Source organism: Leptonychotes weddellii, chromosome 1 (genome assembly GCF_054177405.1).
Source record: "Leptonychotes weddellii isolate Sample4059 chromosome 1, ASM5417740v2, whole genome shotgun sequence".
NCBI lineage: Eukaryota > Metazoa > Chordata > Mammalia > Carnivora > Phocidae > Leptonychotes > Leptonychotes weddellii.
In genome coordinates, this window is record NC_138369.1 from 83,235,472 (window position 1) to 83,249,926 (window position 14,455).

Consider the following 14,455-nt stretch of genomic DNA (forward strand, 5'->3'; position numbering starts at 1 on the left):
GATTGGTAAACTTGGTCTTGGCTGGCTGTTCTTGCTGATCTTCTGGGGGAGGGGCCTGTTGCCATGGTTCCCAAATGTCTCTGCCGGAGGCGGATTTGCCCCGCCCTTGCCCCCTCCCGGCTAAGTAATCTGCTCAGGTTTGCTCTTGGGAGCTTTTGTTCCCTGCAAGCTTTCTGCACAGCTTTGGAGGCCGAGAGTGAAAATGGCGGCCTCCCAATCTCCGCCCCGGAGGAGCCGAAAACTCGGGGCCCCACTCCTCAGTGAGCCCCCAGAGAAAAGCAGTCAGTCACTCCCATCTCCCCGGTCTCCGGCCGCACTCTGTGCTCACCCGGCCTGTGACTGAGCGTTTCTATCTCTGGCACCCAACCCCATGTGGAGTCTCCAAACCCAGCAGATCCCTGCGGTGCGCTACCGCGCCTCTCCTCCCGGGGGAGGAAGGGGAGTCTCCCCAGATATGCCGCTTGTTGGGTCCCTGCTGGAGGAGCAGTGGCCTGACTGTGCCGTGAATCACGGTTTATGTCAACCCCGAGCTGAGAGCCCACTCCTCGGCTCCGTCTCTGCAGCTGGCTTTCCCGCTCCGATCCCTGGGAGCTCTGCTGCACTCAGGCACCCCCAGTCTTCCTATGACCCCGAGGGTCCTGAGACCACACTGTCCCGTGAGGGTTCCACCCCCCGCTTAGCCACCGGAGGGACGTCCCTCAGCAGAGCCGACTTCTATAAGTTCTGATTTTGTGCACCGTGGCTCTATCACTTGCTGGTAGCGGCTAACTGAGGCTCCCTCCCCCTGCGGTTTATCTTCCCGAATATCGCCTCGGATTCACTTCTCCGCATGTCCTACCTTCCAGAAAGTGGTCGCTTTTCTGTTCAGAGAGTTGCTGCTATTCTTCGATCTCCTGTTGAGTTCGTAGGTGTTCAGAATGGTTTGATCCCTATCCAGCTGAATTCCTGAGACCAGACGAAATCCAGGTCTCCTACTCCTCTGCCATCTTGCTCCGCCCCCACCCTATCCCCATTATTTTAAATGAGGAAATGAAGTCCAGAAAGGCAAAGTAAATCATCCAAAGTTGTATTCTGTAGTCTGTACTGGAACTGGGGTACTGCAATCCACACAGCCCATGATCTTTCAAAGATGCCACATAGCCTTGGGTGAGAATCCTGCCTGGGAAGGGCTCAATTTTTCCACGTGGGCTAAAATACTGCATTAACAAATGACTCCAAAATCCCTATGCTTTAATGCTTAAAAGTTTGTCATTCTCCCACATCAAGCCCAGGAGGTAGAGTGGGGTTTCTGCCGAGAACACCCCAGCCACCAAAGTGGAGGAAGAAGAAGCCTGGAGTTGCCTGCAGGGCTCTTCACGGCCTCGGCCCAGGAGCCCCGCCTCACTTCCTCTCACACCTCATTGGCCAGATGCAGTCATGTGGCCCGCCCACACACGGCAGATGGCTGAGGCCAAGTGTAGCCTCCAGGATGCTGAGCATGCAAAGGACAGCTGAGCTTAGTGAGTGCTGATAATAACTCCCACAGAGCCTTAGCTGAAAAGACATTGAATGAAAAAGTCTTTTTGGGGAGTAACCCAGAGATGATACTGAGTAAAATGTGGGCCAAGGGGGAACATTTACTCGTTCATCTAATGGGATTGCAGGGTACTAGGGCTAGGTTCTGGGATTCAGGGTTAAGAGTTGGAGCCCCTGTCCTCTGTGAGCTCATGGTCACTGTATGTAATCATAGTACTACCATTTAATGCACTATAGGAGCCCAGTGGGGACCTAAATGAGGGAAGCTGGGGTGGTCTCAAGGAGGAGGTAACAGTAAAACAAATGATAGTTGAAGGAGGCAAGGATTAAGCTCTTGGTTGGCTAGGGATCACATTACAGGGACCTTATGTGGGTCAGTATCATCACTACTACTCATGGGACACCCACCTCCTTTTAAGAGTCCAGGCACAGAATAGGGAACTCTTAAAAAGACAACCGAGTCAGATCAGGGAAAAGTTAATATAGATGGATTTTTTCCTTAAACTCAATAACATACTCAGTCTCCTTCATGGCAAGAGAAATGTAAATTGAAACTACACTAAGGTAGCATTTATCACCTATCGGACTGGCAAAAATCCCAAATGACAGCATATTCTGTTGAGGTTTTGAGAAAAGAGGCATTCCCATACACTGGGAGAGGGAGTGTATATTGAAAACATTCCTAGCAATGGGGAATTGGGCAACATTTGTCAAAATTTAAAGTGCATATACTCTTGGACCTAACCATTTCACATGGAGGGATTTATCCAATAGATATATATTTGCACACATATGAAATGTGCACAAGATTATTCATTGTCACATTATTAGTAAAAGATTGGAAATGATCCAAATGTCCATAACAAACTGGTTAAATAAATTATAATTTTATACTCAGTAGAATATTATACAGTGTTAAAAAAGAGGAATCTTATGATGTACTAACACAGAACAGTCTCCAGGATATGAGCTAAGTAAAAAAATTAAAGTACAATAAAGTATGTAAAAAGCTGCCATTGGTGGAAGAAAGAGAAAACGAAATCTATATTCATTAAGAACGCTGAAGTATAACTTTCAGGATAGGCTAGGTAATGCTGCAGTAACAAGTGACTAAAACATTTCAGTGGTTTATACAACTTTTTTTTTTTTTAATTGTCCACACCCAGTGTCCATTATATATTGGCTTTGGCTCTGATCCATATACCGCCCCCACTGTGAGACCCAGGCTGATGGACCAGGCCCTAAGGGAACCTTCAGAATTTCATGGCAGAGGGAAAGGGACATGGCAAACCAGGAACTGGCTGTGAAATCTTCCACATGTGTGTGAGCCAGATAATACTTCTGCCCACATTTCATTGGCCAAGCAAGTCACAGGAGCACTACTGAGTACAACAGGGCAAAAAAATGTGCATCTTGCAGAAAAGCGTTCCCTACGTCACATAGTCAAGTCTATGGACAATGGGACAGGCATGTATAAGTCTCCCACTGGGAGGGGAAGCAACTAATAATGAACAGTAATGCAATCTGGCACTAAGAAATTAATATAACAGTGACTCCTTGTGGGATGGGATATTGGAAACTGGGTAGATAGGAATAAGATGGACACCTTCACTTAGTACATATGTATATTTGAATTATGTGAATATATTATCCAAAGAAAAATGTTGCCAAGTAGCTACATAAAAATATATCCAGATCAGGGGTACCTGGCTTGCTCAGTTGGAAGAGCACGCAACTCTTGACTCAGTTGGGGTTGTGAGTTCAAGTCCCACGTTGAGTATAGAGATTACTTAAAAATAGATAAAAATATATCCAGATCTCCTTTTCCTGTGACATGAACTTTGGACACATCATCCAAATGCACTGATAAACTCCTGACATCTTACTGATAATAATTCCTGCTCAGAGGCATGTGAAGATCAGCAAACGGGTCCATCCCATGGCAGTTCTCCATGCTCGATGCCAGGAAGAGTAACTGCGGGGGCTTTGCAGGGAGAAGCAGGAGTCTGTACCTGGTTTATCTGGTTTGATGACTCAAGTGACTGGGTGGAGAGCATCGTAGCCCCCAGACCTTCACCAAGTGTGGGATACGGGGGACTGTGAGCTGAATAAACAGATAATAGGCCCGGGACAGTTGGCACGAGTGAACACAGCAAGTGAGCAAAACTCCTGGGAAAGCAGAGTTGAGCCCCGGGGAAGCAAGACCAGGAATGAGATCTAAGAGAGAAGGAGAGCCATTAACTGAAAAATGAGCTTTAAGGTTGGAAGCATGGATCAGGAAGGGGAGCACAGGGTGAACTGAGGAGCAGTTTAAGGTCAAAGACCAGAACAGTTAAAGGAGCCAAAGCCCCCAATTCTAGGCAGCCAGCTGACGGGGCAGGCTGTCCAAGGGCTGAAAGGCTGCTCAGGACCCCACAGCGGCATGGGGCAGGGGCCACCCCACCACGGGCTAGACCATAAGAGCCCTGTGATGGGGATTCAGAATCCCATCCTGTGGCTCAAGAGTTTCAAACCCCCGGGGATCTTACAGGGGCAGCCTGGAAGCCCCCGAGGGGTAGCAGGAATTGTTTGAGGGGTTAAAACAGTCATCCAGAGCTCTGGGTGTTATACGCAACTAAAGAATCATTGAACACTGTATCAAAAACTAATGATGTACTATATGGTGGCTAACTGAACATAGTCCAAAAAATAGAGTGTAAAAAAATAAAACTGTCATCCGTGTGCATGGCTGCTACACTTGCAGACACTCTGGAGACACTGGGCCTTCATGCCCTGTACGTGGAGATGGTGGGTTCCGTTGCTGATCACTGTCCCCCATGCCACCACCCCGTTTCCTCCTCCAGTACCACTTCAACCCCTCGCAGTCCGTCCTGGTGATGGAAGGTGACGACATTGGGAACATCAATCGTGCCCTCCAGAAGGTGTCCTACATCAACTCCAGGCAGTTCCCGACGGCGGGTGTGCGGCACCTGAGAGTCTCTTCCAAAGTCCAGTGAGTAGACAGACGCTGGTCAGCCAGGGGCTCAGCTGAGGTGGTGGGGATGGTCCCTGGGGAATGTTCCCTGGCAAAACAGAATTCACCTTTTGTCTGCTATTTGCAGTTTCTCTGCTATCCCTATGAGGATGCCCCAATGGATCTGTGTTCTCTTCTTGTTTTCTTCAGAAAGAAATTGTTCTGTTCCTTTGCCAGCACAAATCCAGCTTTCTCTATTTAATTCAGAATCCAATGTAGTACTGCATCCCGTAAATTCTCAGAAAGCTTGGTTTTTAGTGGTCTGACTTAAGGTTGCAGAAGCTGGTACATAGTAGGTACTTGACAAATGTTTATTAAATTGGATTAAATCAGCCAGCCCAGCTTTGTAGAGCAACTAAATACCACAAGTATGCAAGAGAGAGAGGGTATGGTTCTTGTCCCCAGGGGATCAGAGTTCAGTAAAGGAGATGAGACTCTTTATTAGTGAAGCCTGTGGATAATTCCCTTCTTGGTCCATCAAATCGTTTCTCAGCCACAGCAACTGCCTGGTAGGGCAGCAAGGATGGGACCCCAGAAAAACTCCTGGCAGGCAGAAGGGGAATCACCTAGTCCCTGGAGCCGGGAGAAGAAGCCAGAGGACAGGAACAAGGCTGGGAAAGATGGGTCTGCTGACTGCCACGTTACTGGGGCAGGGACAGGTGCCAGGCTAAATCCCACAGGCAGCAATCATATTCAGTAGTTCTAGTGACAGAGGAGGCACTCCCCCACCTTCACACTAAGGGCCACCCTTGGAGGCCTGCGATAGGGAGCAAGCACCTCCAGCTCAGCTCTGCACTGCAGTCAAAGAGAGGGACCAGGCTTCCATAAACTGACGAGCAGCACGGTGCCCTCTGGGACTGGTGCAGCGAAGGCCAGACAAAACCAGGGGCAGGAACACACCACTGCTCCCACAACTTGCCCACCCCAAAGAAGAGGGAGTGCCTCAGCATGGTGTCCACCCAGACTGTGCTTCCCTCAGGAACTTTCCCAAGGGCTACAAGTTGATGGCCACCACCAGCTGGAGTCCACCCAGCATTCCCAGAGCAGCCATCTGGGCCCCGGGGCTCTTGTAGCCTAGGTCTTTGGCCCAGATGAGCAGCAGAGAGTGGCAGTGACTCGAATGCCTGATGCAATCTGATGAGGGTGTCAGGTCTGCCAACATTTACTGAGCTCCACCCACGATGCAGCCTCTGGCGTTGGCTTCTTTTCTATATGTCAGCACATTTAATCCTTGCTATTATGAGGTAATTAATTATTGCCATCCCCACTGTATAGATGGAGAAACTGAGGTTCCCAAGAGTCACACCTTGCCCAGGGTCACCCGGACCCACAGTGGCAGAGCCAGGCCATGGACCTTGTCTAACTTCTCAGGCCTTGCTCATGCGGTCACAGCATTCTGCCTTCCAGGTGTTTCTGTGGCAGTGTATCAGGAGAAAGGAGATGATCCGTGGCACATCTACAACAGGAGCACTGTGGGAGCTCCTCGTAGAGAGACAACATACACGAGCGCAAGAGAGTTCAGCCCTGGGGTCTCAGCAAGATGCCTGTACCCAACCAGTTAGACGGCAATTTGCTTACCAAATTCTAGTGCACATACCAAGCAGTGGCTAATTAATGTTACCACTGATTACTTTGTTAAAGGATAATTAAAGGTTTAGCAGTTACTTGTTGCTGGGACCGAAGGTTCCCAGTTCTCCCAGAAGCCAATCCTCTTAAGTCCCTAGATGGCTATTAGTTTTGACTATCATGTGGCTTTCAATCTGAATGTCTGCTGATACCCTCTGAGACCCCGAGGCAGTCCAGAGACCTCAGCAAGGACAAGAGGTGGTTGTGTGTCTCCTCGTCCCCGGCTACGTGGTAGATGCATTCATGGCGCGCTCTTCAGTGCGGTGACCGCAACTGTTTTCCCAGGTGCTTCGGAGAAGATGTGTGCATCAGTGTCCCCGACGTGGATGCCTATGTGATGGTGCTGCAGGCCATCGAGCCCCAGATCAGCCTCCGGGGTACGGACCGCCTCTGGAGACCCACCACCCAGTTTGAAAGTGCCCAAGGGGTGACCCTCTTCCCAGACCTCAAGATCGTGAGCAGCTTTGCCAAAGCCGAGGCCCCGGGTGACCTGAGGACAACAGGTACAGATGCACACTGGGTCGTGGGGCAGGAGCCTTCCATTCTCAGAGCCATGCCAAGTCCCACTTCAGGCCAATACCATCGTTCACCATGGCAGGGAATTTCTGATAGCAAAGCAAAGCAAACAAACCTGCAAACAACACAAATAACAGGGAAATGAACTATTTGGCAAATAATTGGTCCACTCATGTACGTGATAGGATGTTGGAGGGAGGACATTTATGCCAAATGGTAAATGAAAGAAAGCAAGATGCAAATTACAGAGTACCTACAACACACACCAGAAAATGCCAAGAAGAAAACACACCTGATGCTAACAGTGCTGTTCTCTGAGACACCTAAGAGCCAATTTGTCTCCGCTCCCCTTCACTTGGCTGCAAATGCAAAATGTTCAATAGTGAGCATGTATTATTTTGATGATCAGAAGAAAAGCTAAAGAAGCACAAAGAAAACATTTAGTTGCACCTTAATAGACACACAGTGAAAGTCAGGTCTGATCCAGCAGCATTAGTCTCAGCTCTCAGGGAACTTTCCAGCATGTCCATTATTGAGAGGGCTACCGATGGAGGCAGAGTAATTGGAATGATCTGCCAGGGAAAAACACTCCGTTGCATGGAAAGCTATGGTGCACTCAGCTGGCGGGGATGGGGGTGGTGACAGGAAGGAAGGATAAGGAAGGAAGGGAAACCCAGGGTCCAGATCTACAGGGGAAGTACCTGTTTAACCGTCCTCTGCGGCCTCCTCCAGGAGAGGACTTCTAGCTCTCCCTCTCTGCCTCCAAAGCAGCTGCTAATGATGTGCTGGAGCCCATGGGCCTGAGTCCCTAAAGGGCTGCTCCTCTAACAGTCCTAATTACTCACTGCCTTAAACCACCCTGGTCCCTAGGGAATGGGGTACCTCCAGTGCAGCCCTTCTTAGCTCATGACAATAGATGGCGTCTTCCAAGTGTCCCTGCCAGGACAGGGCCCTTGCCTAGTGACACTCCCAAGTGCATTAGGGCCTGTGAGCTTTCCCTTCCCCTCATTTGGAGCCACAATCAGATGGGAAAAGGAAGGGCCTCTGACCACAGTGGCTGCAGGCTGTAACTGGGAGCGTGTGGACGTGCTAGGCCTGCCCCTGGCTGACAGGCAATGCCAGGGAAAAGCAGTTACCTGGGGCTCTAACTCACCTTCTATTTATGAGAGGTGCGGGCAGAGCACAGAGCCACGTGCCCGAGAGCTCTTATGGGTACTTTTTTACATCTTCCTCTTATTGTTGTTAGGATAATCGTTATTATGGATGCCTTAAGTAAGGAGGCTCATGGTATTTGCCAGCAGGCCTCAGTGACCCGCCCCAGCATCATCTTCTGCCCCTACTGACCTACTCCTCTTTGTGCTGTTTCGGTACCAAAGACAGGCAAGTCCCCCATGTACACCCCTGTCTCTCACACCTCTGTGTTCTCACCTTTGCTCGTGCCCTACCCTCTGCCTGGTAGGTCCCTGACACTCCCCATCCGCGTTACTGCTGGCAAACATCTCCCCACCAGCACTCTGCCCCCTCGACTGGGCTGGCTCTCCTGCTCTGTATGCCCCCCATGACTGATGCTTCCCTGACCTCCCCCCCCCCCGCCACATCTGCTAGCCCTCAGTGGCAGTTATCAGTTAATTAAGCCAGACCAGGGGCTCCATGAGCGCTCAACCATGGCTGATTCGCCTCTAAATGCCTGAGCGCAGCACAGTCCCTTTCAGCACAGTGGGAATCAAGAGAAGTACAGATGGAAGATAGAACCTGTAATATAGCCACAGAAGAACAATGAGAAAATGCTCAACATTTATACCATGCCTCCTACCTAGTGTGAGCAATCAGCCAGCCACATGGGGAGGTAGGAGTAAGGTGACCTAAACTGACCTGATAAGAAGCTGGCAAAAAACTCCAGAAACCATGCAAAGGCCATTTGAAATACAGATACACATATGCTATTGCTAATGATAGGCCTTCAATGTATATTAATGTGATTTTAGATTTTGCCAGTGAAACATGAAGCCATTGAGAATGACAAGCATCTAAAAATCAACCATATGAAGTTATTTAGAATAATATATATCTGGTGAGAGCAAAAAATATTTTTGGTATCACTAAAAAATTAAAACAGAAAATAATTATTTAAAATAATTCTCTCCTCTTTTGTAAATCCTTTTGAATTTCTATTTTCATAAATGTTTTATAGTATACAAAATATATTAGTCCACTTTATAAATAAATAACTATACATATTTAAATGATCTCAGTTCAGAAATTTTTCCCAAAAGGGCTGCAAAATCAAAAGCATTTGAAGACTACTAGCCCAAAGGTTATGAATTTATAAACTGTGGAATCAGAAAGTCATGGCTTCTGTCCCAGCTCTTCCCCTAATATCTGTGTAAGCCTGGGCAATCTGCCCTACCCCCCGGACTTCCACTTCACTGCTGGTGAAATGGGGATAATAATAGTACCCCATTTAATGTCTATCTGTTAGGATTGTTTGCACAGAGCCTGGCCCATAGCAAGCACTCCATAAATACCACTTTTATTATTTTCTTAAATCCAGTATAGTTAACATACAGTGTTATATTAGTTTCAGGTATACAATATAGTGATTCAACAATTCTGTACGTCATCCAGTGCTCATCACAAGTGCACTCCTTAATCTCCTTCACCGATTTCACCCATCCCCCACCCACTTCCCCTCCGATAACCATCAGTTTGTTCTCTAGAGTTAAGGGTCTGTTTTTTTATTTGTCTCTTCTTTGTTCATTTGTTTCTTAAATTCCACATATAAGTGAAATCATATAGTATTTGTCTTTCTCTGACATACTGCATTTCAAGATCCATCCATGTTGTTGCAAATGACAAGATTTCATTCTTTTTTATGGCTGAATAATACTACACACACACACACACACTTCTTCTTTATCCATTCATCTGTCGTTGGACACTTGGGCTGCTTCCATAATTTGGCTATTGTAAATAATGCTGCAATAAAAGTAGGGGTGCATAGGTCTTTTCAAATTAGTGTTTATGCATTCTTTACTACCCAGTAGTGGAATTACTGGATCATATGGTAGTTCTATTTTTCATTTTTTGAGGAACCTCCATACTGTTCTCCACAGTGGCTGCACCAGTTTGCATTCCCACCAACAGTGCACGAGGATTCCTTTTTCTCCACATCCTCGTCACTTCTTGTTTCTTGTGTTTTTTATTTTAGCCATTCTGACAGGTGTAAGGTGATGTCTCATTGTGGTTTTGATTTACATTTTCCTGATGATGAGTGACGTTGAGCATCTTTTCATGTGTCTGTCAGCCATCCGTGTATCTTCTTTGAAAAATGTCTATTTGTGTCAGCAGACACGATACACAATACTTTTATCAGATTATTTCTTTTGGGGGTGTTTAGTTGTATAAGTTCTTTATATATTTTGGATACTAATCTTTTATCAGATATGTCATATGCAAATATCTTCTCCCTTTCAGTAGGTTATTTGTAGTTTTGATTATTGCTTCCTTCACTATGCAAAAGCTTTTTATTTTGATGTAGTCCCAGTGGTTTATTTTTGCTTTTCTTTCCCTTACCTCAGGAGACATGTCTAGAAAAACGTTGCTGTGGCCAACGTCAGGGAAATTATTGCATGCACTCTCTTCTAGGATTTTTATGGTTTCTGGTCTCTCAGGTCTTTAATCCACGTTGAGTTTATTTTTGTATGTGGTGTAAGAAAGTGGTCCAGTTTCATTCTTTTACATGTAGCCGACCAGTTTTCCCAACATGTGTTGAAGAGACTCTTGTCTCCTTTGTTATAGATTAATTGACTTATAAGCATGGGTTTATTTCTGGGCTCTCTACTCTGTTCTATTGATCTATGTGTCTTTTTCTGTGCCAGTACCATACTGTTTTGATTACCACAGCTCTGTGGAATATCTTCAAATCTGGGATTGTGATGCCTCCAGTTTTGTTTTCCTTTTTCAAGATTGCTTTGACTATTTGGGGTCTTCTTTGATTCCATACAAATATTAGGATTGTTGTTATAGTTCTGTGATAAATGCTGTCAGTGTTTTGATAGGGATGCATTAAATCTGTAGATTGCTTTGGATAGTATGGACATTTTAACAATATTTGTTATTCCAATCCATGAGCATGGAATGTCTTCCCTTTTGTGTCATCTTCAGTTTCTTTCATCAATGTTTTATAGTTTACAAGAGTACAGGTCTTTTACCTCCTTGGTTAGGTTTATTCATAGGTATTATTTTTGATGCAATTGTAAATAGGATTATTTTCTTTTTAAAAATTTTATTTAGAGAGTGCAAATGAGAGAGAGAGAGTGCACATGGGTGGGGGGGAGGGGCAGGGGGAGAGGGGTAAGCAGATGCCCCACTGAGTGGGGAGCCTGATGCAGGGCTCAATCCCAGGACCCTGGGATCATGACCTGAGCTGAAGGTAGACACTTAACCAACTGAGCCACCCAGGTGCCCCAAATGAGATTGTTTTCTTAATTTCTTTTTTCTGCTGTTTTATTAGTGTATAGAAATGCAACAGATTTCTGTATACTGATTTTGTATCCTGCAACCATACTGAATTCATTAACAGTTCTGGTAGTTTTTTGGTGGAGTCTGTAGGGTTTTCTAGGCATAGTATCATGTCAGCTGCAAATAGTCAAAGTTTTACTTCTTCCTTACCAACTTGGATGCCTTTTATTTCTTTTTGTTGTATGATTGCTCTGGCTAAGACTTCCAGTACTATGTTTAATAAAGTGGTAAGAGTGGATATTCTTGTCTTGTTTCCAATCCTAGTGAAAAGCTCTCAGTTTTTCACCAATCAGTATGATATACCTGTGGGTTTTTCCTATATAGTCTTTATTAAGTTGAGGTATCTTCCCTCTAACCCTACTTTCTTGAGGGTTTTTATCATGAATGGATGTTGTACTTTGTCAAATGCTTTTTCTGCATCTATTGAAATGATCATATGGTTTTCATCCTTTTCTCTTGATGTGATGTACCACATTGATTGATTTGTGAATACTGAACCATCCTTGCATCCCAGGAATACATTCAACTTGATCATGGTGACGGATTTCTTTAATGTATTGTTGGATTCTGTTAATATTTTGTTGAGGATTTTTGCATCTATGCTCATCAGGGATATTGGCCTTTTCTTTTTTTCTTTTTTAAGATTTTATTTATTTGACAGAGACACAGTAAGAGAGGGGAACACAAGCAGGGGGAGTGGGAGAGGGAGAAGCAGGCTTCCCGCTGAGCAGGGAGCCCAATGCAGGACTCAATCCCAGGACCCTGGGCTCATGACCTGAGCTGAAGGCAGACACTTAACGACTGAGCCAGCCAGGCACCCCAGCCTTAGTTTTCTTTTTTGATAGTGTCTTTGGTTTTGGTATCAGGGTGATACTGACCTCATAGAATTAATTTGGATGCTTTCCTTCAATTTTTTTTTGAATAGTTTAAGAATCTTCTTTAAATGTTTGAAAGAATTCACCTGTGAAGCCATGTGGTTCTGGACATTTGTTTGGAGGTTTTTGATTACTGATTCAATTTCATTGCTGGTAATTGGCATGTTCAAATTTTCTATTTCTCCCTGCTTCTGTTTTGGGAGGTTATATGTTTCTAGGAATTTATCTATTTCTTCTAGAGGTTATCTAATTTGTTGGTATATGATTTGTTACACACATTCTCTTATAAACCTTTGTATTTCTGTGGTATTGGCTATTATATCTCCTCTTTCATTTCTGATTTTATTTTAGCTCTTTTGGGGGGGGGGATGAATGTAACTAAAGGTTTATCAATTTTCTTGATCTTTTCAAAAAACCAACTCCTGGTTCACTGATCTATTGTTTTTTCTAGTTATCTATATCATTTATTTCTGCTCTAGTCATTATTACTTCCTTCTGCTAGCTCTGGGTTTTGTTGTTCTTTTTCTAGATCCATTAGGTGAAAGTTGATTATTTGAGATTTTTCTTTCTTCCTGAGGTAGGCCTGTATTGCTATAAATTTCCCTTTTAGAACAGCTTTTGCTGCATCCCAAAGATTTTGGATTGTTGTGTTTTCATTTGTCTCCATGTATTTTTTTATTTCCTCTTTGATTTCTTTGTTGACCCATTGATTGTTTAGTAGCACATTACTTAATGTGGTCTTTCCAGATTTTTTTCTTGTGGTTGATTACTAGTTTCATAGCATTGTGGTCAGAAAAGATGCATGGTATGACTTCGATCTTTTTGAATTTGTTGAGGCTTGTTTTGTGGCCTAATATGTGATCTATTCTGGAGAATGTGCCATGCGCACTTGAAAGAATGTATATGCTGCTGTTTTAGGATGGAATGTTCTGAATGTATCTGTTAAATCCATCTGGCCCAATGTGTCATCCAAAGTCACTGTTTCCTTGATGATTTTCTGTTTGGATAATGTATCCATCAATGTAAGTGAGGTGCTGTAGTCCCCTACTGCTATTGTACTACTATCAACTACTTCCTTTATGTTTGTTACTAGCTGCTCTGTGTATTTGGGTGCTCCCATGTTGGGTGCATAAATATTTACAATTGTTGTATCTTCCTGTTGGATTATTCCCTTTATGATTATGAGAATGTCCTTTGTCTCTTGTTACAGTCTTTGTTTTAAAGTCTATTTTGTCAGAACTATTGCTATTCTGGCTTGCTTTTCACTTTCATTTGCATGATACATGCTTCTTCATCCCTTCACTCAATCTGCATGTGTTTTTAGGTCTAAAATGAGTCTCTTGTAGGCATTATAGAGATAGGTTTTGGTTTTTTATCCATTTCATCACGCTGTGTCTTTTTATTGGAGCATTTAGTCCTTTAACATTTAAAGTAATTATTGATGGGTATGTACTTTTTGCCATTTTGTTCCTTGCTTTATGGTTGTTTTTGTAGTTCTTTGTTCGTTTCTTCTCTTGCTCTCTTCTCACATGGTTTGTTGGCTTTCTATAGTGATCTACTTGGATTCCTTTCTCTTTATGTTTTGCATATCTATTCTGGTTCTTGATTTGTGGTTATCATTAGGTTTGTGAATAACATCTTCTGCATGTAGCAGTCTATATTAAGTTGTTGGTCACTTAAATTTGAACACGTTCTTTACTCCTCCCTCCCACCCCCACATTTTAGGTACATGGTGTCATACTTTATATCCTTTTATTTTGTGAGTCCCTTGACTGATTTTTATAGATATACTTTATTTTTACTGCTTTTGTGCTTACTTTTTTTACTCCTTATGATCTTTTCTTTCCACTCAGCAAATCGCCTTTAACATTTCTTGTAGAGCTGATTTAGTTGTCATAAATTCCTTTAACTTTTGTTTTTCTGGGAAACTCTTTACCTCTCCTTCTACTCTGAATGATAGCCTTGCTGGTTAGAGTACTCTTGGCTGCAGATTTTTTCCTTTCAGCACTCTGAATATATCATGCCACTCCCTTCTGGCCTGCAACCTTTCTACTAAAAAATTAGCTGATAGCCTTATGGGTTTTCCTCATATGTAACTGCTTTCTTTTCTCTTGCTGTTTTTAAGATTCTCTCTTTGTGGTGCCTGGATGGCTCAGTCAGTTAAGTGCCTGATTCTTGGTTTTGGCTCAGGTACTGATCTCAGGATAGTGAGATCAAGCCTATGTCGGGCTCTACATTGAGCATGGAACCTGCTTAAAATTCTCTCTCCCTCTGCCCTTCCCCTGGTGCTCACTTGCTCTCTCTAAAAAATAGTAATAGGGGCACCTGGGTGGCTCAGCTGGTTAAGTGTCTGCCTTCAGCTCAGGTCATGATCCCAGGGTCCTGGGAT

General features: G+C 44.4%; 1 protein-coding gene across 1 annotated transcript in view; it reads left to right on the plus strand.

The window, feature by feature from the left end:
- Positions 1–14,455, plus strand: part of CLSTN2 (calsyntenin 2) — a 528,546-nt gene that overhangs the window by 497,086 nt on the left and 17,005 nt on the right. Inside the window, exons 10-11 of the mRNA XM_081804133.1 lie at positions 4,359–4,507; positions 6,440–6,657. Of these exons, the coding sequence (XP_081660259.1) occupies positions 4,359–4,507; positions 6,440–6,657 (367 nt within the window). The remainder of the gene's footprint in view (positions 1–4,358; positions 4,508–6,439; positions 6,658–14,455) is intronic.